Here is a 25777-nt window from a genome sequence, read left to right on the forward strand (position 1 = left end):
GGATAGAAAGTTATCCTCTTCATCAGTTGTTATAACCTAAAGGCATAAGCTTAAACATACAAAGATTTTTAAAATTTAGATTTTGAAAAAGCCGTGAAGTCTCGTATATTTTGTTTGATAAGAAGGACAGAAATAAAATAATTATAACCCAATAGCTACACTACTAATATCAGTAATCTAGCAGGGAAAACTTAATTATTATTAAGGACAATGGTTTAAAATAAAACAAGAAGATATTCAAATATAAATTTTTATTAAAAATTCAAATACACAAAATTGTATATAACCGTATAGATAACTAGACACAAAGTAAAAATAACTTGTGAATATATATAAACGTATAAATACTAGTTTTATAATAAAATGTATTTAATATAAAATACTTTTTTGAAATTTAGAGGTCCTTTTTTACCATTACTCTGAACTGACTACTAATTTTCTAAGAATATTGAGGAATTTCTATATTTTCCCATAATTTACTTTATTGCCCCATACTAAATCAAAATTGAGTTTTTAATTTCAAAAGTAGGACTAAGAATGTTTTTAAGTTTGTATTGAATTTTTTTTTAATTGCCATGAACAATTAGTTCATTTGTAATAAACTACTTAGTTTTTTTTTTAGAAATTATGATAAAAAGAGTTAGTAAGAATAAATACATAAAACATTTCATGTTGGTAATTAAAACTAGCAACACTGTATTAGAAACAATGAGACTTAGGTTTTTCTTTAAGGAATTATGTGAGGAGACATTAGAGCACATGTAAAATCTAGGGGAAACAACATGGAGAAAACATGTTATCACTAACCCTTTAAAAAATATGGATGCAATTTGTACAAGAAAGCACTTTATAATAATTAAATTAACTATTTACATGTTATAAAAATATGAAACGTATACGTAGGCTAAGATCCTAGTGTTAGATAACAAAATATAGAAGTTTTATGGTTTTGAGTAATTGAAGAGTTTAAAATACAACTACGAAACAGATTGATTTTTAAACTTTATATATGCTATTTAAACACAAAAGCTCTACTCGTTGCTGGGTAACCCACAATATTACGATTGTTCTTGCTACAAGCTGAAAGCTAGAATTCGATATTCCATGTTACACAATCTTGAATTCAATAAACAGTAAGAATTTCAGTGAGTTGAAGTGTTGTTTCAGAAATAAAAAAATACCAAAAATATCAGAATATTTTAAATACGGATGGTAAATATATTATATATGAATGCGTTGGGTAATTTTGCGTGAATATTTCGATATGAAAAATAAAATTTTAAGTATAAGCAAATTGTGAACAAACGGCAATTATCAAAATACGCGATGCATTTTCCTTAACCTTCGCCATAAATAAAAATAACAAAACTGGCCGTTAATGCACACCTCCCAGATTCTATTGAGGTACGTACCAAACTTAACGTGGACATCTTAACAAAGTTAGTAATAAGAAATTAGTAATGAGACATTCTTCGCCACGTTAACTTCCCACTTACGTACACAACTAGGAACAGTGGACAACGTTTACTACTGTTAAGATGTCTCACTGAGGCTAGACACCTGTGTATATTCACCCGAATTGGCTAGTTTTGGGCTAGGTCCTATCACCATTAGTAGTAGGTATGGTATTTGAGTCGTTCTGTAAATTATTATTCCAAGAAGGCTTCCGTATTTTCTATATTTTGTAGTTTTTCAATAGGACCACTGTTTAACACTGTGTGAAAAATAAAACCTTTGAGAATACGTTTTTAACCCTGTGTGAAGTACAACTTAACACATAGTTTGAGAACTTACAACTAGGTCTTAACAATAAAGCCATATTTACATTTGGCGGGAAGGCAAACACAGCCGGAAAAGTGCGGCGCCATACTACCCTATCAGCGGCGAGTAAAGTCCACGGCCTCCTAGTTGACAAGGACACCACTATCACAACTGTGACGTGGCTCATAACTTTTGATATTCTACAGTAAGTGTAAGATGTGGAGATCAGTCATAGAGGTGGCTTCTGCTGGTGGCCAAGCCCAAGGCTGTGGCGGGAGGTGAGGGTCAGTCCACCCCGCCTTCAACCCTCCCAAGTCTGCTCAGTGGTACCACCTCTCCATGTTCACTCACAGCAGTGTCCACTTTCTGATGCCACCTTAACAATCCAAAATATAACTATCAGCATTTAAGTATAAATATGAACGTGGTGTAACTCAAGTTTTAGTTTTACAAAGATTACAATGTAATTGTTACTTGTAACACTTACCTGACAGACGTCCGCTTGATGAGCGAGTAACATGTGGTATTATCCGATTTGGGGCTATCTGTAACATAAACGTGGACAGTTACTTCAAATGGGTTGTTACAGTGTCACATGCGTTATGGTTTTCTATTTGTAACTTTGAAGAAAGACAAGAAAATATGTTATGTAATATAACTAGAATGTCTTGCTTAAGGAATAAGTATAATATATTCGGAAGATCAAAACTTCTTATTCCTTTGGGCTATCCTTATATTTAACAGGAATTCATTAATTCAGCCGCCACTTTAAAAAATGTAGGAGACTGCAGAAAATCAACCTATATATGTGTTCCAATTGGAAAAATAGCTGTTATACACCAACTTCTCTTACAATAAAAAGACAAAAACAAAAACAAGACGGTAGTACTATCATGTTAAAAGTATACGCTGATCTTATCGGTGTAACTATAACTCTAATAATAAAATTATATTTCAGTAAAATGTTTAATATATCATGGCATGGAAAAACATTTTTAAATATTGTTTTATTTATTTATATTATTTTCACAGAACAATTATGAGATATAAGCCAAATTTCAACCAAATTCAGGTGCATTGCTTATAAGATTAAAGAGTGTAGCCTAAAAATGTATTAAACATTGTTGTAAAACTCTCGCTAAATACGATTAGGATGACTTGGGATTAAAACACATTTCCTTTTGAAAGACCTTCAACTTGTGGTTAGGCAGAACATACACCTCCATAAATAGTTGTACAGTAAAGGGCCTTTAGTATTTTATACATGAGGGAATAGATATCTTAATCAAAATGATCATTTGGACCGTCATTTTTAAAGTAAAAATTCTAGTTCTAAAGTTATTTTGAAAATTGTAGATACTACGGAATTCTTTGTAAAAATCAGCTATTGTTACATTTTGCTAAGAATTTTTACAAGGTCACTTGTTTTTTTTCATACTTTTAGTAAAATATTTTTAATTTTAATAGTTTCCTAACTAACTTGAATATGATTTTTTGTTATAACAAAATATTTCTTCCATTATACATATTTGATAACTCTTCAGATACAATCTATATCCAGATAAATATATGTTATAGCAAAATATTGTGCTCATTGTATAGTATAAAAACCACAAGATATCTTGGGAATCACAGAATAGCATGAGGATAAACGTACCAGTATGATTAAATATAAGGAAGAACTGATTAGACAGCTACGCTATTTAAACTTACCAAATTGGCGAGTAGGCACTGTTGACGAGTAGTTGTGCCTGGACAGTCGACAGGAACGGCGGACACTGAGCAGTCCATGTGTGCTCTGGCTAAGGAACGGAGCAGTGGACAGAGTGTACAGGACAGGGTTGACTGCAGCGTTTAGTGGAAGGACGAACACCGCCACCCATGCGAACACCTGCGACAACCATGATAGCTGATGAATCAGTGATACATTCTTTAATGTGGTCTGATAAGGCAGTAAGGGTATGAATATAGTAGAAAAGAAAGTTAAAGACACAACTAGTAGTCAGAAGGGGAAAATAAAATTACAATACAGATGATTTTTTTAATTTAAATTTGTATTTAAATACAAAAAAGCTCTATTCGTTGCCGTATGACTTACAATACAAATAATAGTCTTGCTACAAGCTGGATTTCAGTGAATTGAAGAGTTCAGAAATCCAGTAAACGTAAAATAGCAATATCTTGATATATGGATGGTAAATTGACTAGATGTGAATGCGTTGGTTAATTTTGCATGAAACTATGTAGATATAAAAATATAATTTTGAATATCAACACTTTGTTAACAAATTTCATTTCTTCTTATTCAATTATATGCCAAATACTTATAACAAAACAGGCGGTTTTTCACATCTCCCAGGTTCTATTCAGGTACATCGCAAAACCTAACGTGGACAATGTATTGAAAATAGTAATAAGAAATTGTCAACATTCTTTGCCACATTAACAACGTATTAAAAAAATTACGACAGCGGAGGTGCTGTTACTTGGTAGGTAACACTCGCACATAAGAGTGGCTGATATCTTTGATTGTAATAGTTACACAAGAGATAACCCATTCAATGCAATAAATCAAGACACAGCAATGGTTGGCACATGGACTGCCATACATGGAGTGAGAGACCATGTAAAAGCCATTGTATTCCAGAACTAACTGACATAATTCCTTGGAACTCTGCAAATTACTTCCGTATGAACTTGAGCCCTTGAGTTTCATTGATATTTCGCGTGCGCCAACCTGTGGAGGTATAGTGAAGCCGGCCAGAGAAGCCAGTCCAAGGCCTATGATCGGGACCCAGCATGCAGCGTCTGTAGCAACCAGCAGCGTCATGCGCCAAGCCATCGCGGATTCCGTGTTCCGCCGTTCCCTGGTCACTGCCAGCTGGGTGGTCCGAGCCGCCGTGAACATCCAGAGGTAGCCGAGCGCGATAACGCTGAAGGAAGCCAGGTTCAGGAACAGGAACACGAAGACGGAGTATTCCCAACCGCTAGGTTTGTCGGACGTGATGTGTAGAGCCAGACACACTCCAGACCTGCCGTAGAAGTTGCTGCAACAAGACAAACATTTCTTTTGTAACTTAGTAACGAAAGTGTTATGAAACAAAGATATAGTCAAGATAGGATTGTGAGCTTTAGTTGCTAAAAACCCTGATACTTTGATTATCGGAATTCCATTTAATAAAAAAAAAATCAAAGTAGGCAGGATATTAGGCCAATATCCAAAAATATAGCAATTTCATGAAACAATATTAGTGAATATATAGTTATAAGGCGTTTTATTTTTTTAGTGCAAACTTCATGTTATAACTATTCCAAGTCCTTATTAATTTATCTTTTATGTATTGGATACATTAATAATGTGAGAGATTTAGGAGACCGCATTGAAAAAGCGAGAAAACCTAAAGCTCACAATAAGACAGTGTGCTTAAAGGAGTACAAACGACTAAATTAAGCAATATAACAAATAAAATATTTAAATTTTGAAATAATATTAATTTTAAAGCCAAATATTCAGATATGAGTCTAACAAGTTCTAAAACTAAATGTAAGAATTTCACCAGGGAAGATCAATAAAGTATGTATACGGCGAAGGACAGGAAATCCGGCTTTCTTTACTAACTCGGAACTTAATTTATTAGCATTGCAGTGAAAACTGTAATATAAAAATAATCTGAAATGCTTTTTTAATCCAACAAAAGTTTAAACGTTACAAATAAATATTCTTTTCCTCTGCAAGACTACAGCATTGCTCATTAGAAAGATGTACATTATTTGGAGCGTGAGACCATCTTCAAAGTTTCATTTTATTGCTAAGACAGTATTAGAGTGATTCTTTCCACTAAATAAATTTAATGGTGTGTATCCTTCCGGATAACATTCAAACTTTAATTTAAAATCGAAAGGATTTTCCAATAGACAAGAATACCGTTCCTAAATCTCCTCATTCTATTTGAAACCTCTCAAACAATACGAGAGCTACTTAATATCTTATCACCTTACAGTAACCCAAGTAAGCGACTTACTGGAAGTAAGGGATGTGGATGAGAGGAAGAGCTGACAGTAGCGCAGCCAACAGCCATCCTAGCGCCATCAGTCGTCGAGTGCGAGCCATCTCGAGACGACGGACTCGAAATGGGAAGATAATCACGAGGAACCTATCCAGTGTGATCACTATTGGAAAAATTCGATTATAGAATAAAATTATTACTAGAAAATGTAAATTACACTTGGATAAATAATAATCAAACATTAATTAACTCAAAGAGTAATTTCTTGGATGGAAGTCAAGCGTTTTTAGTATAACGAAAAGAATATTTTGTACAGTCTTAATCATCAGTCACCAGTATAGAGTACAAAAGTTAGGACTTTTTCTCGTCAGGTAGAAATACGTAAATTAGTAACCGTACTATAAATGACTTATACGACTTTCAGAAAATCTTGTCGTTGTATGTCAATGTATCTCTTCGTTAGTGAGAAAACTCTTGATTTCAAAGTCCTGCAGACTTTAAACCTACTAAATATGTTCCACTTGGTCCAAGTAAAACCTCTATTAAATCTGGGATCTAAAGATATAATCTGTAGTCAAAAATGCAATTCCGATACATTTATTTTGGTCTCATAATTAGCCATGGGTCGACAAAATCATAGAATAAACAAAATGTTTCAGTTTATTTAGCTCCTGTTTCGGCATAACTTACAGGTTTTGCCCATACTTCATTTGTAATAAGTTTGTTGAATAGTTTGTAAGTAATTTGTAATAAGATTGAAGAATCGCAAATGCAAATTTTTGTGAAAACAAATTGAAAATAAAAACATGTGCCCTATTTTACGTTTGGCCTAACGACTTGAACTGGTAAAAAGTATTACTTCTCTGGGTATGAAATTATTGAATTTATTTTTTGTCCAATCTTTCCTATATATGGCTGTAAATTAAGACTTAGAATAGTAAGATAGAAAATCAGTGAAAGATAAAGGAGTTTCTGGTGGAATTACCAGATATGGCGCTTACATATAACACGTTTAAAATTAAACAGATCAGTATGTTATCACTAAGGGACCATGAATTAGGTTTTCATGAAATCTATAAAGAATATGCTATCGATAAAATTCGTTCTATCCGTTACAACGTATTTTGTAGTTAGACATTTCTTATAATTTAAACACTCAATCCAGCATGAGTGTAAGTTTACAATATGTCAATAACATATCTGAGTTTATATAGGTGATTTAATGTTTTCTACTTATGATCGAGTTTCGGTTTAATCATAGGTATCTCATTGGTCAGTCATAGTTATGGTGCAAAACATGAAAAAGACACACCTCACGAATACTATGTTCATATCAATTGATTACTCTAACTAACATAAGAAAGAAAAATAATTTCTAAAGTCTCTCCGGTTTGATCACTGTAATTTTTTAGAACAGTGTCTTATATTTTACTTCGTGCCGTAATGTAGCACATAAATACTTAATATAAAAACGTGATAATTCTATTTCAAACATAACCTGTTAAAGTGAAGACGGATAGCTCGCTGCTAAAGGTGGACAAGAAACCTGCAAGAGCACAGAGTCGGCTAGACCTCCAGGCGGAGTCGTGAATGAAGTAGACGCCTCTGTAGTAACAGTCCACCAGAGCGATTAGTAGTAGATATGATCCCATGATGAGGTCTCCCAGTGCGAGATTGGTGATGAGGAAAGAGTGTACCTGATGCATGAAGGCATTTAAAAAGATTCGTCTTAAGTCAATAAGATAAATTGGGTAATTTATTTTGATTTGGCGCAATTGGTTAAGTTACTGATCCATTAGAAAAATAATAAAGATTTATTTATTATCTCTATTATCAAAATTCTAAGACTACCAAATTTCATTTGCCACATTAACTGAATACTTTTCTGTGGAAAATGTTTTTTGTAGTTTTATTATAAATTAAATAAATTTTAAGAACGAAGCCAAAACCATTACTACGTAGAAGGTATTATGCCGATTTATAAACACTGCATTCTAAAAAGGTTGTACTGGTTATAAATATAAATTACTATTATATTAGTTTTTTTACTTAGATTGCTAGACGAGTTACCAATATTATTTTATAATATTAAACTGTTGTTTTAAAATTTTATAATTTATATAGCGATATAATACGTAAATAACCAGAATATTAATTTTGTGGAGTTTTGAGAGATGACTGACATAATGTATGAACAGCTTTTAACTATTAAAAGAATTTTGTAGATATTTCAAATATTTCATTCCATCCTTTAGTAGAAGACTGTGAAAATGGTTCAATTCTGTCCTGAATGAAGCGATCAATATATTTAATAATTTTAATCCCACAAAATATTAGGGCTATAAGTAACACCAGTATACTTACTAATAAAAAGCTATTTCTAATTTAGTCCAAAACATTAGGCACGAAAATTGGTTGGATATTTCTTATTTATAAAAATATAATTTTACTAAACAGTCATTAATATAAATAGTGTATGCACTAATGCAATACTTATCATTATAATAATGTTTAATTCATATCATAATCAGGGTTTGGATCGTTTATAGAACACAGTCTGATTTAATCTGATCATAACTATTGAACTGTTTCAGAGAACGTGAAAATTTTGAGTTTAGAATAAATTGAACTCAAAACAATGATGAAATAAGAAGTTTTAATCTATCAAACATAATGCAGAGGCAATATGATGTATTCGTAACCAATAAAACACAATTCCAACTGAGCAATTTTAATCAGAGATGTAAGTTAATTAATTTATACAGTGTGATTTGGAACCGTAATATACTTTGTAAAGAAGTAATGCTATATGATCTGCTGAGTTACTTGTTTTACCCTCCTATGATGGAGAAATGTATTAGTAATTTATTATCTTTGGTCATTTATAAATGATGGGAACTATAGCAGATTAACCAAGTATTTGGATGGTTGAGAGGCTCGTTCACATGTGGTTAACAGCAGATTCTACTCGATCTAACGAACCTTATTATCGACACTAAAAGTTTTATAACTGATACAGGAGGATTGTTTTTAATAAGCACCTGATTAAACGTCAACCTCTCCCAATATGACAAGGTGTTTCGGGCAAATAGCAGGACAAAATTGACCGATTGTGAACTCAGCGAGCCGAAATTTGGGAACAAAAATTACTCCTCCCACTCAAACCCCCCCCCCCTTAAATAACAATTTCCCTAATAACTCATCCAAATTAATCACAACTCCAGAGGATCACCGCTCTGTGGTAGTGCCATCACTCTAAACAGTCGTTGAACAGACTGTAGGCAACTATTGAAGATTATAGTAAGATATGTTTAAACCCGATTATCCGATTTCTAACGAGATAAGCATTTTAATTTAACCTGAAGGTACTACACTTTACCTGGTTACAGTGACTGTACCGCGTCCTCCACACTATGACAAGAACGTTCCCGACAGTGGCCACCCCTGCGAGCAGCCACACACAAAGTCGTAACACCATGTTACTCATCAGATCCTCACAGCTGCTAAACTCGTCAGGAGGCGGCAGGCAGCTGATGTTACGTGCCAAGCAGCAGAATCGGAACTCATCGGTGACCCTTCAAATATGAACAGCGGCTTAACATATTTGGCTGCATTTTAATTTTCAGACGCCAAATCATTAATTTGTTTCAATATAAATCAAAATTTGACTAAGCCTTAACAGACCTGTGGACAAAACAGTATGGTCAGTATTTAAAAACCTACGTGGTACTCCCACTTAAAAAATTGGACTATTAAGTGTTACACTAGCAATAATATAATTTTAGTCAGTGTTATTAAGCATTTTAGTTTAAGACAGCACTGTTTTATAATTTTTTAGGAACCTATACTGTAATAGACATAAAATTAATATAAAACTATTGAACAAATAGTTGAATAAACATATGTTAAAAAAGTGATACCTTAAGCTTTATTCAGACGAGATATCATACCTACTTTCTTCTACTATTATCGTACCCTAATATAATATTTTGTTATTTGACACATACGGATTCATGGACCAATAATATCCAGAATATAACTTATATATATATTATATATATATATATATATATATATATATATATATATATATATATATATATATATATATATATATATATATATATATATATATATCAAACGATGCATCTGTTACTGTTAATGGAATCACTTTTAACAACTAAGGAAAATAGTAATAACCTGTAACATGTCTAACCTGCGTTGGTATGGTATTATAGCAACAAAACAACACTATAATTTTTATTCGCTATAAATTTTGTAACAGTGTATTCAGTGTAGTTTATGTACCTGATACAATGCTAGCTATATAACATAACAGAAGCACAATAACGAAAAAAAATTAACATATGCACTTAACCTTTACCAACATAATGCAGATAAAAAGCCGGTGACTATAACATGGTAAGAGTGTTATCGAAAAACACGTAACATATAGACCTAGTACAAGAATAAAATAAAAATAGATAGAAAGAATAACACTTGACAATACAAAACTAAACCTGTGGATTTAGTGATAATATTAAATGTAAAAAATAACGATAGTAAAATATGCTATGAATTCCAAAAAATATTCACTCCTTCTTTGCACTAAACTTCACTCTCTCGCAATCATTGACCAATAAGTACATATGTGATGGGAAGGACAAACTAGGTGTAATCACCGATCCGAGACACGAGCGGACCACAGACTCTTCTCTTGAAGGATCTCTTCTAAGCCGAAATCAGTAATCCTTTTTATCCAGTAAAATCCAAAATCCAGTTATACATAGGCCTAGGATATATTGCACAATTTATTGATATGTGACATGGTATCATAGATTACAATACTTATTGTAATCTATGCATGGTATAAACCTCATGGCTGAAGGTCGCGAACGTCCCCGCAAAGATATAGAAGTTCAGAGTCAGTAAATCAATTATATATGAATACAGTACAAGATGTCTTGATGGGAGAAAGGAACTTGCATTTGGAGAACTTAAGAACCATTGAATCAAGAGCCACTTCAAAATTCTTAAAGTCCTTATGAACTGTCACCTCCGGCGAAATTTAGTGTCTAAACGAAAAACAAGCTTCTCGCCGGAACTGACGGTCCAGGTTCTTATCTTATACATAAAAAAGAAATGGACCCAGTAGAGATCCCTGGGGAACACGAGGTTAATCCAAGAACATCGTAGAGATGCTCAAAGTGAAAATGACTTTCTGAGTTTTCTGCTCCTTGAGATAGCTATTTGGCCAACTGTGCGATCTCTACTCACACCATAATCAATGATTTTCGATATGGATCTAGACGGCTGTTTTTTTCAGACATTAGTGGAATGTAAATAGAAAACTTCCACCTGCTACCCTCTTAAAAAGGCGTAATAATCATAATTCTGCAGAGAGTAGGTTGACTGTAATTAATTGTTCTGACCAGGATCTATTACATTCTCTAGAAGCAACGCTTACAGAAAGTATCGCATTGTACTATTTCCTCTCAAACTAGGACAAAACGCATAGACCTTACACGCTGTCGAATTGGCTGGAGCCATTGACTTTTGGGGGATACTCTAGTGTGTAGTCTTAGTTAAGTATTACTCGAAATTTCAGAGTCGCTTTTGTTGTAAACAAAATTTCTATTCGTTTTTTAGATTTAGATTTAGTTGATATAATTTTAGTGACTAATATTTATATTCTATCTGTTTAATTTTCAAGGACTGTAGCTGAAACAAAACTTACTACAAAACAGTTCATACTATATATCAAAACATGCTACAACAATTTATATTTAACTGTATTTAACTGTAACATAAATTAAAGAAAGATTTAGGCAACTTCGTTCACTTTTCACGTTGTAAATAATTATGTAATGTTAAATAGAATTAACGAGTCGTTCAAAGCTATAACTAATGATACAATTATTATTTAAAGGCTCACAACTTATCAAGCAAGGGCGCACTCCGGAAGACGTTGGGCTCGATGACTCGTATTTGGTTCTCACTGAGATTTCTGCAACAAAGTCAAATAACATTGGCACAAAGAATATATAATATATTTTGATGCTGTTTATACATTTCTGACACTAATTTATTTTGATTTAATTTTACATAGGTTACATGAACTGTTAAATTCAAATACTAGAAGAATACAGGCAAGGTGGAGGTATGGGCAGAGTTCTTAATGAATAAAAGTGGGTTAATTGAAGAAGAGATCTCTGATTGAACACTAATAACATACTACGAAAGTGTAATCTAACATAGAAATCAGAAATTTTGTTGTTAATTACTCACTTAAAGAGGAAAGTTTTAAATCCGCGAAGCTTTTTTTGTGAGGGAAACGTGTTAATACTGTGATAAAGGTCTCTAAAAGAAAACGCTAACGTAGTACTGGAGGGTGCGCTAAGAGTTAACTTGGACATTTTTTACGAAAAACCTCACATGATAATAAGACATGGAAATGTGTGTAGTGTTCTTAGCGATAGAAACTGGTTTAATTGAAGGATAGATCTCTACTATAACATCAGTTATATAGCACGTGAACGTTTACTACTAGTTAGCATAGAGAATTTGTGTGTAAATATTTACAGGATGAGGAAAGCTGAAAATGCATTTTGTGTGAGAGAGTTCCTGTTAAATTTTTGAAATGATACGTGAATGATTATCTCTAATATAGATCAACTACATGAGGATGAACTAATAGTGATCAATTGAGATATTCTGTACGTACATACTCACAGGAACAGGAGGGCTGGCATCCCGCGGAGCGTTCCTTGAGATAGAAACGTGATTTCATTGTGGGAAAGATCTCTAGAAAAGAAATGTGCAATTATTTATAAATGTGTGCATTAATTAAGATAATGTAATAATACCAATAAAGGGATGGCTATCTATTAAGTTTGTAAACGAGGCGTCAGTATCCTATGTACTTAACATATACTATTTACTATTATTAATAAGAGACGTATTTTATATTGAAAAGAAGAGACTTTCAATAACAACAATTTATTACACTTAATAAAACTTAACAGTAGGATATGTTTTATCATTACCTTGTCTGCAATAATAAAACAAAAATTGACTTGCATAATATAAAAATAATTGTTTTCATAAGTATATTGATAAACGTTTAATATTTACTTTTGTATTATTTAATAAAAACTGCTATGAAATAAACAGAATATCCTTATATTAATGAAATAATTTTTTATATGAGTCTAACAAATACAGCGAGTCTTTTAATTTTGAAATTTTAAATTCAAGATCTAGACAATAGGTAAGACAGAGTCTACTTAGGGAAATGAATATAAACTTACAATCCGGCCAAGCTGTGTAGACCTACAAAGGCTTCCGGCTCGACCGTGTGGATCCTCTGTCCTTGCAAGTCTCTGAAAAGAATTAGAAAACTTAGTTCTCACAGAATCATTTTTATGTTCTTGTTATTTTGTTACTGAGAATCTAAAATATATTTTTCATCGATAAACGTGCAGTTTTATAACTAGAAACTTAAGAGCCTTTGTCATTAAAATGAAAGGTTTTAAAACAATAAATAGTTTCAAAGTACACTATGACCTTTGGTATTTAGATGAATCAAACTAATATAATTCAAAATAATTAATGGCTTGTAGTCCATTCCTTTTTAGAATTCCATTTAAATCTGCATAAAATAGTTTTTAAAATTAAATGTACAAGGATTTAAGGACACGTAATACTGGATTTATTTATTCAAACACAGTGGAATTAGAAGATTTTCCCTATATATTGCAAGTTTTGCAAAGATATTATACATTAAAAATATATCAATAACTCAACAATTACTTACAATGATATAAGAGAATAAAGTCCATAGAAAGCGTAAGCTTGTAGTACCCTCAGTCTGTTTCCTTGAAGGTGTCTGGAAAATAAATACACGAGGTTTATACCGTATTGTACACGCAGTTGTACGTAAAAACCTATTTTTAGTGGGAAGCATTAAAATCATATTAAAATGTCATATAATACATATACACGAATTGTGTACGTAAAACTCATTGTACTTACTTTTTAAAATTATACAGTGCACTATACAAGTGAAACAGGAGCAAAATAAATAATAGGGAAGACAAAAAACTTAAAATAAAGACGAATTATCATATATATCAATCCTAATAATCTGGGTTTGCAGTAGTTCTAAGAAAATGCAGGAAATAAAATAACGTAGCTATAGTGGAAAGAGGTGATTTTATGCTCCCGTTCATCTTCCTTTCAGTGCAGCGCCTGAAATCTGATGCTGTCACAGACTTTACTCAGAAGCCATGATCGCCTGAAAAGATCCTTTAAGGTCGGTGACGAAGAAGTTCAAAACGAAATGTTTGTATCATTCGAAATCAGAGACACATACTCTAGAAATTATTGTGTAATTTATGTGAAGACATATATTTACTGTCTCATTATGTGCACAATTGAGTGGACGAATTGTTGATGTATTAGAAAATATCTCAATCCATGGTTAGCAACCGAGGTTTCTACACATAAAGTAACTATGGTGGGAAGAGCTGATGCCACCTTTGTCACATGAAGTAAATTTTTATGAGTCACGTTTTTGACAGCGTCAGATATCAGGCGCTGCATTGTGTGAAGGGTTAACTGGAGGTACTAGGAAATATGCTATTGATGCTATGTTTTAATTACAAAACACCATTACGGAACGTCGTGTGTATTACACACACAACATTTTGCATGACTTAAAACAATTTTGCTTACAGCATAAAATACTCCTATAATAGAGAGAATAAAGGTTAGATAAAAATTCGACTAAATGTAAGATTTAAAACAACGTAAATAAAATAGGAAAAAAGCTCTACTGGAAATAACTAAAATTGCCTAAAAATTAACTAAACACCACAGGTCCGAAAATTATAAAATTAAAAGGTGACAAGTCAACATAATAAATCAAGTAGAAGGCTTTTGTGAAATATTCAGAGTTTGTTAATTAATATATTAGACAATTTTATATCTGAATAAGTTGGAAAATTTCAATCCCTAAAAATAGTTCTTATATTTTATAAGATATAACAATGACAAATGTCCGATATCAAACTTTAGGCAAAGAACAGGATAAATAGTAGCCCATTTCATTATTACCAGAAATTTCAAGAAGGTCTTTTTCATATCACATATGAATATTAGTATTTTCCGGCCAAGTTATTTTATATACCTAAGTAAATTTACAAGTAAAATTAGTTTAATTGAGATTTAAATAACAAAAAAACAAAAACAAAATAAATACCAAAGTGGTTTTTAGAAACTGTTATGAGTTAGAAACTTCGGTCAAAATATATTAATAACGAGATCACCCGCACGGTCTATCTCACAAATATTTGTACTCAAATTATTTTTCATGTTGGTTTTTACGAGAAATAATTGGCGGTCCGAGGCTTAAAATCATTGTTAAAAATAATAGTTTTTGAGTACTTACTAATTATATCCTTCCAGCCAGATATAAAGCGTAGAGTGCGACTGCGTATCCAGTATTTTTGCGAAACCTGATTTTAAATTAGAGTGTAATAAGTATTTCTTCCATACTAATAATATGAAAGTAACAGAGCAAAACTTAGTCGTATGAATATTTTTGCAAAAGAAGAAGTTAAAACTTACAAAGCCTTGAGACTTGCAAGCCCGTAGAAGGAGCTGTTACCGAGACTTGTGAGCAAGTTGTCATGGAGATCCAAAACTGAGAGTCGCCACTGATTCCGGAACGTGAAGGGTGGCAAGGTCCTTATGCTGTTGTTGCTAAGGTCCCTTCAACAAACATACACTATCACATCGTGAGTTTGTCTCTTTGAAATGAAAACGATTTTGTAAATGAGGTATCACCTAGACACCTTATCGTCCGTGATAATAAATTATATCTATAGTAACTTAAAAAAAGAGAACCGTATACCATATCAATTATAAAACTAATTAATGTAGTCTATCGAAAAGAAATAAGACTTCCTATACTTACAGGTAGAGAAGTCTCTCATATTGCAGGAATGTTTCGTTTGTCAATGTTTCATTCAGTTTGTTACTTCCCAGATGACTGAAAAAAATGTTTCTGTGTTACAAGTGAGTGATAAAGAAGTATCAAGGCGGCATTATACTTATAATAATACAGGGCGTTTGAAAAAGGACTTTACAACTTTGAAAATTCATATAAATTTTAATAAAAAAAGGTACAGAGCTGGTTTTGGTGTTATTTTAAAGGAAAAAAACTTCCAGTTTTTTTTTTACCTTAAACTAAAGATGTTTTATGTGGCTTCCGTTGGGTTTTTCGGTAGTCTATTTCTTCCCAGATTCGTACTAGCATTTCAGGTGTTACTTGCTCAGCAGAAGCGTAAATCCTTGCTCTAAGTTCAGGTAGAGTGGCCGGTGTCAGGTTTGGGGAACGGGGGGACCATGCAATTGGCGCATCACGGCCAATCCATTGACCTGGGAAGCGGTCATTTAGAAAATCCCGGACGTCAGTCAGATAGTGTTGTGGTGCGTCATAATCTTGCATAAAGAAAACATTTCGTTCTCGGTCATCCTCATCGATCTGTGGTATTAAACATTTTTTCAACATATCGAGGTACACTATCCCATTGATGGTTCTCTCTTGGAAAAAAGGGGCCGTACACTTTCCTCTTGCTCAACGCACAAAAAAAAAACTTTCACTTTAGGGCTATCACGAACATGTTGTAATGTTTCATGTGGATTTTCGCTGCCCCAAATCCTAAAGTTATGTGTGTTTACCTTGCCACTTAAGTGAAAAGTGGACTCGTCACAAAAGATTATGTTTTCCAAGAAATGTTCATCATCTTTCACTCGATTTAACATATCTACACAAAAGTTCCTATCGGCAATCTTATCAGTGTCTTTAATTGCTTGTAAAAGCGAATATCGGTATAGTTTCAAGTGCAAACGTTTTCTTAACACACGCCAAACCGTCGTATGTGGTACTTGCAGCTCACGAGATGCCCGCCGCGGGTCGATTTCGTAGGGCTATTTACAAAACATTGTCTCACTTGCTCAACGACTTCGTCAGATGTGCTTGGACAACCTGAGGATTTTTTATGTTTCACTGACCACCCTGTTTCTACAAAACAACTATGCCACTCATAAATTCTAGACCTACTAGGAGGATCTTTAGCGTACTTGGTACGAAAATTACGCTGAACTGTTTTCGCAGACTTCGATTCTTCAAACTAAAACATACAACTAGCACGCTCAGGTCCAGTTAAGGCAGCCATGTTTAACGTAACTGTCACTAGCGCTTGTGCGGCGTGATTAGGCACTAGCGGACTACGCGAGTCAAAGCTTGAACTGTTTTTCTTTAAAACAACAGCAAAACCAGCTCTGTACCTTGTTTAATAAATTTTATATGAATTTTAAAAGTTGTCCTTTTTGAAACGCACTCTATCATAAGCCTCTGTTACTGATGAACGTGTTATATATAATTCAATAAAGTAAAATTAATATTACAACGTTCGGTTGAATTAATGTAGAATACATATCAAATTAAAATAAATTTCAACTCATTGTATGTACAGGTCGTAGTATTTAACAATGAGATCTATGATATGGAGGATATATTAAGGCGCCAAAACGTGATTAAATGCTTCGAACGCAAAATTTTATTAGGTGATTAAATATGAAAGGTAAAACCAGTTAGAATAAATTGGATGGATGAAAATCATTGTAATAAACAGAATGAAAGTAAAAAATTCTTAGACCTAGTACGTAGTAGATATAAGCTACTAAAATAATGGGATATATATATTATATATATATATTATAATATATATATATATATATATATATATATAATATATATATATATATATATATATAAATTCCTACATCAGGTTACAACGGATAACCAGTTGTACAAAATACAATATAAAAACTCACTTAGTTTAATCTAGGACCAACAATGAACACTTATTAGAGGTAAAATAAACAAAATATTTTTGTGAATGATAGCTTTGCACTTATATATGTACAATATATACTAATGTGTATATTAAATTAAATACATATACACATTTCATTTAATATTTTATAGTTTACCAAAACTTATTGCCGTAAATAATGTGACAGGTTTATCATCCCCAGACTTTTGCAAGCTCTTCAAAACACTCCTAAACAAACATTGGAGATAAGTCTGGGCAAGGAGAATTGGTTGAGGGAACATATTGATTCAATTGTCAGAGCACTGGGACTTGGGAAATATACCGACCGATTCTGAATACAAATAAAGGGGTGCTGAAAAGTCTTGAAAAGATCTAGTATATTCTGTACTACAGTCATAAAGAGTACAATCATAAAACTTTGTAGGTTGTTTTAAAGAGATAGTTAAACAAAGAAGAATGCCGCAAATCGTACTTCAAAAGCTTATATTTTACTAAATAATGTCGGTTAATTATTTTAAAATTTATTCTATAAATTCAGCACAAAATTCAGGAAGTTGCTTTAATTACTAATTTCACATTTTTCGTAGTTAGTAGCAAAGGAACAAAAATCACCTAACTAGATTGTTATAAGAGGTCTTCAAATTGTTTTCCCTTTGCTTCTTGTCAATATTGCAGCCGATTATAAAACGCTGACAACGCGTTTTTACATCTAATGGAATACGCTCAGCTTCATCTAGAATAAGTTTACTCAGCTGTAGTAAATATTGCGGTTTGATTCGATAAACTTGAACTTTCAAATGGCCTAGAAAACGTATTCGCCAGGGGATAAATCAGGAGAGCATGACTGTTATCCTTCCGTACCTCTTCTACAGATCCACTTATGTGGGAACGCATGGTCTAAAAGCTATCTTACATCTAAACCAAAATGAGAAGGTTGTTGGAGCCAGAGTCATCAGCAATATTCTGCAAGGCAGGAATTGTATCATTTAGAAGCCTTGCTAAATATTACTCAGTTTTTAAGTTTCTTTCAATAACAAATTGTTCTACCACCCAGCGTCCAAAAATCCCGTCAAAACATTTAGCTTTTGTGGGTGTTGTGTATGCTTTTCAACCGTCCAATGTTATATTTTGTAATTCCACTACAGATAGTTGTGTCTGTTCACAGGTCCTTTCAATATTAAGGTTCCTTCATCCGTAAATACTATCCATACTACGTTCAGAAAACTCCAAGAGTGAACTAGAGGAATTCTATACCTTTAAAATAATTTACTTTTAAAATTCAACAACAAATAAAAAAAAATAATTTAAAATTCAGTGGCTGACGTAATATAGCTATATGTCTTCACAATATGTCTGTAAGACGTCCAATGTTTGTCCACATTCGTAGCTGTCTCTGACCTTCCAGATTTTCGTAGATCTTTAACTCTAGCTGTTTCTTTAAAAGTCTTTATTGTGTAATTAACAGTAGATTTTTAAATAAGAGTTTTATCTGGGAACGTGTTATTGAATATTATAAAATTTGTAACTCTCCCAACGATTGAAGACGATTGCCATAACCAGGCATCATTAACAAAGTGATTACTTCGTTCTATGTTACTGATATAGTGATAAAAAGAGTATTAAGGCAAAATACCGAGTACAGCTAACTAGTATTCCTAAAATGAGCAAACCCTTTATTACGTTTTTATTATTTTACTAGTAGGCAGAGTTCAACTGACAGAGAAAAAAAAGAAGAATAAGAAATCTAAGATAAGAAATTTTCCTTAAACATTCCAATGTTAGGAATTCTTAAATTAAATAAAAACTATTTGGGTGATCCCCGAATGGATAAGATAATTATTGGGTTTTCATTGTTGTTTTATTTTAGGATAAACACAGGATATAGGAAAAAACACATATAGTTAGGAAAAAACTAAAAAATAACGTCTTATTTACTGTAATTTCTAATAAGGATAATATTTTTTTACAAATAAAGCTTTTGAAGTGCGATTTTCGGCATTATTATTTGCTTGAGTAGGTCCTTGAATTATGTGCACTTATACTTACATTCAAGATTTTCCACCGACTCCATACGGGCCATTCTCCTGGGGTGATGAAGATCTACTGATTGCATTAAAATTTTAGTTTTATACCTTATGTCACTGAACAAAGTTTTATGTTTGTAAGTTTTAAAGTACAGAAAATAACAGACCGTTTCAAGACTTTTTAGCACCCCTGTATACATAATTGAGGACTACTGTAACACCACATCTATGTTACGCACAAAATAATACCTTCATCACAATCATTTGCCTGATGATGGAATCTTTGATACAGAAAGGCCTTGCACAAAATAAAAAATTATATATTGGAAAATGTTGTATTCCTTTATCTAGTGATACTACAATAAACCGTTTTTCCAATGCTCCAAGACTCTACATATCAACAAGATGTTTTGGATACCCCCTTTCAAAAAATACATTGGCCAATCTGTTTATATAGTTATGGAAGTCAGATTGATTGCTACAAATATATTATTAATGTGAACTGGATGGCAGCTGGTGAAATTCAAATATGTCATTTTGTTACTGTCTTTTACATGAAGTTATGTTTTCAAACTATGATTTTCAATAAATACATCAGTATCCAAAAATGTCACTGAATCTGGTGAGATAGACCATGTAAATTTGAAAATACTAAGTTTATTTAGATTAAAAAGAAAGTCGTTAAGTTCTTTGATACCATGCAGCCATATTATAAAAATATCATCTATGTATCTGAATCAAATTAGAGGTTTATAATTTTGAATAGTTAAAAAGTTCTTTTCCAATAGTCCCATAAAAAGATTGGCGTAAGAAGGAGCCATTCGTGTGCCCATAGCAGTTCCTTTAGTTTGAAGTTAATTTTGGTATTAAAATTTAAAATTATATAAGGTTGAAATCTTGGTCATAAGCTTAAGAATGAAATTAGTACTAGGTTTGGAATTGTTTGTGTGTGAACCAAGGTAATATTTGGCAGCGTTTAGACCATCATCTGTAGGAATATTTGTATACAAAGATTCTACATCGACAGTACACAATAAGACATCGTCTGGCAAGGGTTGATTAATTTGAGCTAATTTAGTTAAAAAGTCATTAGTGTCCTTGATATAAGAAGGAAGTGTTCTTACAAATGGCTACAAGATGTCAGAATCAAACAGGCTAGTACTTGTCTTCAACATAAGCAGATTGACTAGAGTTCGGTTCAAATGGGATCAATAACTGCATTGTGCGACAAACTCAACTGCTTTAGTCATTATATTGTTGTTAAACGTATCATACATGATAATACCCGTGGCATTTTTTTTAATTGTCTAAATAACCAACCCCTTCGACCATGTATCTGGTTTGATATCATGCCAGCCAAGCTCTTTCTCCCGATTGGTCGCAACCCAAGAAGCTCTCCGCACTGTGGGCGGAGCTTCAGTCTCAACACTCGGTGAATAGACTCTATATATTTTTTGTCATCAATAAAGTTACCAAACTTACAACCAAGTTATCTCCTTCTCTGTATCAGCAGGAACGGTTACCAAGTTTCGGCCTGTACAGTTGATGTGGATGTCCCGACACTCACACTGGGGTGCTGTCAGAGAACAGACGAACGCTGTAACATTATCAATGATGCTCTTTATTATATTCTGTCGCACGCATAAATACTGAATTTTATACGGAAGTGTTTTTCATGCAGTAGTATAAATATTTAACCATAGGAAATTTTAGAGAACTATTATTTTTATTGGGGTAATATCAGGCACAACACCTAATTGCCATAAAATGGATTTCATCAATTAAAAAATTGGACTAGGCACCTTTCAAACGACTAGCTTAAAATAGTCTGACGTAATAGTTATCAATTCATTACCCAATAAGAGAACACAATGATCTATCATAAAATTGGAACACAGATAAAAAGTCGTTTCTAAATGTACTTTTATTATTTCTGAACGATTTTTATTTTATTTTATTTCTTTTCAACGGTCAAAGACCACCTTATAAAAAATAAACATTGTACAAGGTAGCTAATTACCACAGTGCCCAGACATGACAGGGACAAGCCAAACATGCGATTCGACTCTATACTCCTAGACATGATTGACAATGTATATAATAAGTATAAATTATAATTAATATAACAGTAATGATAATAATTTTTGAGCAGATAAGCAACCTAGAAATAAATAACAGTTGTAAAAACAAACTATCCGTAAATAAGTAACAGTTCAGAAAACTATAAATGGATAACAAGAACAAAAAAAAATATATAAATGAACAACAATGTTAATAAAATATTTTAAAATAATTGACAATTCAAAAAGAACTAAGAATGAATAACAAGTGATAAAGATCTATGAACACCAACAAAGTAAATAATAAATAAATAAAACATTTTACAATACAAACTACCATCCTTAACAATAACGAGTGAAAAACATATATATATATATAAGGCATATATATATATGCCTTATATATATAAATAAAAAAACAAAAAGCATATTAATAAATAAATACGAAGAGCTACAATTATGGCAAAAGTGACAACTACATAACGCTATCAATAAATTAATTATTATACCTAAGTTCCTTTTTTTAAGGCATACGCTTAAGGCAATCATTAAGTGTATATTTTTTAAAATACCGAACCAAGATATTGCTATTGAGAAATAGAGGCTAGATTTTGATGAAATACATTGCACACAATTTGTTAGGAACAGTAATAGCTTCCCGAGTGAGTGATGTATCAAAGATGTCTTTCTCCGTAGGGATTATAATTTGTTGCCCCCTAGATTCAACTACGGATGGCATAAAAATAAAACGAGATATATGTGTTGTTCCAATATCATAGTGATGGTCGTAATATCCCATAGGACTTCAAAAAAATATTTTTCGTCCATACTCTTTATTATCAATGATTATGATGTAGGCTCTAAAAATTAAAGATAAGGTATGGTGTAGCCTTTCTTACTCCCTTTACTAATGAAAATTTTTTAGCTTGATTTCTCAAAACAAGGGACTTCTAGCCTTAATGGATAATTCAGAAGGCTCCGTTTGGGCACTCGTGGGGATTTGACAACATTATGTATGGAACAAGTATCTTCTGATGTAACTAAAATTTCTCTCAATTACACCACTACACTTTTCTGGAAAAAAACAGTTAACAAAACATTTTATATTTTGTAAATAACATAATTGACTAAGTTTATTTAATCACATCCATCGTATGACAAACTTATTTTTTGCTGATATTCTGATATTAGATTTAAATACCCCTATTCATTAAAATAAAACTCTAAAGATCGTGAAATAAAAATTTTGAATTCGTTACACTCATTACAAAATTGTTGTGTTATCATAGAAAATAAAACCAAAATTAAAATTCTTTTGCCCAAAAACAACACTTAGTGTTCAGTGTGCAATTTACAGTGATATTATTGTACTAGTACTTACGACAGCCATCTTCATCGTTCCAGGAGTCCTTACAGTCTATGGTTAAATCACACAACATGGACTGGTTAAGACAAGGCCCCCCTCGGCACTTAAACTGGTCCTCTTTGACGCATTCCCAGTCCCCTAGATAAAGAGAGGAATGATCAGATATACTAGGGCGTCTTTTGTTAATAAAGGGATTGAACCTTCATGTAAGTAATCTAAACATTATATTTCAGCACCTATGAAATTAATTGATTCATTTTCAGTGATTAGGCTGTCTATCACCTTGCACTTTGTAGATAACAAAATATAGTGTCAGACATAATACTATCATACATTACACATTTTAAGAAATATTTAATTGTTCATTTCTGTATAATATATTATATATGTTTTAATTTAAAGTATAAATTTCAAAAGAAATGTATTTAATTTCGTCTCGCTGTAACCTATAATCTTTATCATTTCTCTTTCGTTTTATCATTACTCAAAAAATAAGAGATCTAATTGCGTAATAAACAATTCAAATTTTTTATACAGCTAAACATTATTTATTACAGCATTTAGTCAAGAATCCTGGATATTTTTAAATTTCTTAACTTTTAAGTATATAAGAAGAGTAAGAAATAAATGTATCCCGTTAATGGTCAATTCCTTAAAAAGTAGTACAGTTTTTTAATCTTCTACAGATATTTCCTTTCGCCACAATTTTAATTTGTGAAGTTATATATGTATAATGAATCTGTAATTTTTTAAAGAAATTATGCATTTAAATATAAATGTCATATCGATTGCTTTGTGTCAGAAAAGCCTACTTTTGCAACACTAAAGTGAAAAAAAACTGCTGCTAAAAATGTAACAAGTACAACAGCTGTTGGGTTTGACACAAAGTTAGATGATTCAAAGATCAAGGTAGAATAATGAAATATAACTATGCACGAAGAAAATAAGACATGAGATAAAACAAATACATAAGAAATTCTTTTTATTATAACATAAGAATATATAATTTAGTATCAGGAAAAATAAAAAAATTACAAATCCAAAATACAAAATAAATATTATGTTTTTCAAGTTTACTCCCATTTTTAGAGGTTGTCCCCTGTCACAAGAGGATGATTAGTTAGAAAGTTGTAGGACTAGATATCTTCGCAAAAGAAATTACGAATTGTACGTCTGATAATCAGGACAATTCCGCAGTTCACTCATAAGGTGGCTTTAGCAGTGTGCATGTTAAAAAATAAACAAGACGTATTAGAATAATCAAACATAGAAGGTGGCTCAATTTAAAGAGTAACAGTACTAAAATCACTGTTCGTCTTGCACAAAGGTTGTTTTATGTTGAAAACTTAAATACTTAAATGTAATTAAGTCTCAAATTCCCCGTAATCTTCTCACATACTTGATTAAGCCCAACAATATGATGTCTATGTCTACCGGAGCTAATTTATATAGAATAATCCATCATAATCAATTCCATGGAAGGTAAAAACTCAATATTTCTCAAGTTAAATAACTTTTAATATGAATTTAGCAAAGACATTCATATTATTCCATATCCACTATAATCAGTTTGATTGTAGAAATAATATCAAAGGTCCGGAATAACGATCTTTAAACCTAGACTCTTTCATGAAGACGTCGATTCGAAATTGACAGTTTATTACATAGAACATCACTGTTATCATAAATAATTTATATAATTTTAAAAGAGTTGCCTATGGCTTCTATGGCATTTTGGTGAGGAACGTTTTCATAAATTTAACGCAATTATGTCAAAGTTTCTTCCATGCGAGAAAACTAGTCAGTTATTATAATCTTAGAGTGATTAAAGATAGCATACCATCGGGAATCTTGAGACGTACAAGTAATCAAGCTTGTACATTTATTTCTAAATGTAAAATTAGTTTGATTGTGATTACTTAAAAATTAATAATGTAACGGTTTTTGATTAGTTAACCACAATTATTTGTAAGTAAGTGTAAGTAACTGATATATCAAACACCACTCATCATAAGATCTTTAGATTCTACAGGTATATGGATTCCGAGCCATAGGAATCACAATGTAATTTATTTTAGTCTAGGTAATATTTACAGCTTTATGGAACCTTCCCCAAAAAATACAGATCAAAGCCATCTAATACTCAAAATATGTATTAGTAATAAATCTAAACTTATAGTTAATAAGAAAACTACCTGACCTTTGTAGTGCTTTTACTTCCCACTGAAAACCTGCGCAACCAGTATTTAAAATAATGGTCTCATTTTTAGCTTCAGAACTACTAGGTTTCTAATTCAAGAATGAAACTATACATTTTACCACAAAATTAGTAACGTCTAGTTGGAAAAATAAACTTTTGCTTAATTACATAACTTGGCAAACTTCAATATCAAAACTAAGATTTTCGATATTTAGTTCAGCATTAAATTTCAATTGCTATTAAACGTTGCTGATAATAGCTACGAAACAATTTGCTAATAGCTAAATAAATAAATATTTTCCCTAAAAACGATATTATAAAGGTATTTTCCTTTGCCTTTTTGTAATCATGATTTTTCATAATAATATACGATTGTGTTGTTGAAAATATATAATTTACGGCATTAGCCTAGACCGATGAGGTTTTAAATAATTTTACTAATGATGTAATGTT

At 32.0% G+C, this 25777-nt stretch overlaps 1 protein-coding gene across 1 annotated transcript in view; it reads right to left on the reverse strand.

The window, feature by feature from the left end:
- Positions 1 to 346: 346 nt before the first annotated feature.
- Positions 347 to 25777, reverse strand: part of LOC124368151 (G-protein coupled receptor GRL101-like) — a 71116-nt gene continuing 45685 nt past the window's right edge. Inside the window, exons 13-27 of the mRNA XM_046825427.1 lie at positions 23140 to 23262; positions 21181 to 21295; positions 15748 to 15822; positions 15399 to 15542; positions 13585 to 13656; positions 13079 to 13150; positions 12501 to 12572; positions 11704 to 11775; positions 9148 to 9343; positions 7267 to 7465; positions 5784 to 5931; positions 4499 to 4808; positions 3475 to 3652; positions 2249 to 2306; positions 347 to 2137 (exon numbers count right to left, since the gene is read on the reverse strand). Coding sequence (XP_046681383.1) covers positions 2047 to 2137; positions 2249 to 2306; positions 3475 to 3652; positions 4499 to 4808; positions 5784 to 5931; positions 7267 to 7465; positions 9148 to 9343; positions 11704 to 11775; positions 12501 to 12572; positions 13079 to 13150; positions 13585 to 13656; positions 15399 to 15542; positions 15748 to 15822; positions 21181 to 21295; positions 23140 to 23262 — 1925 coding nt within the window. The 3' untranslated portion in view covers positions 347 to 2046. The remainder of the gene's footprint in view (positions 2138 to 2248; positions 2307 to 3474; positions 3653 to 4498; positions 4809 to 5783; positions 5932 to 7266; positions 7466 to 9147; positions 9344 to 11703; positions 11776 to 12500; positions 12573 to 13078; positions 13151 to 13584; positions 13657 to 15398; positions 15543 to 15747; positions 15823 to 21180; positions 21296 to 23139; positions 23263 to 25777) is intronic.

The sequence above is a fragment of the Homalodisca vitripennis genome, chromosome 8, assembly GCF_021130785.1.
Source record: "Homalodisca vitripennis isolate AUS2020 chromosome 8, UT_GWSS_2.1, whole genome shotgun sequence".
NCBI lineage: Eukaryota > Metazoa > Arthropoda > Insecta > Hemiptera > Cicadellidae > Homalodisca > Homalodisca vitripennis.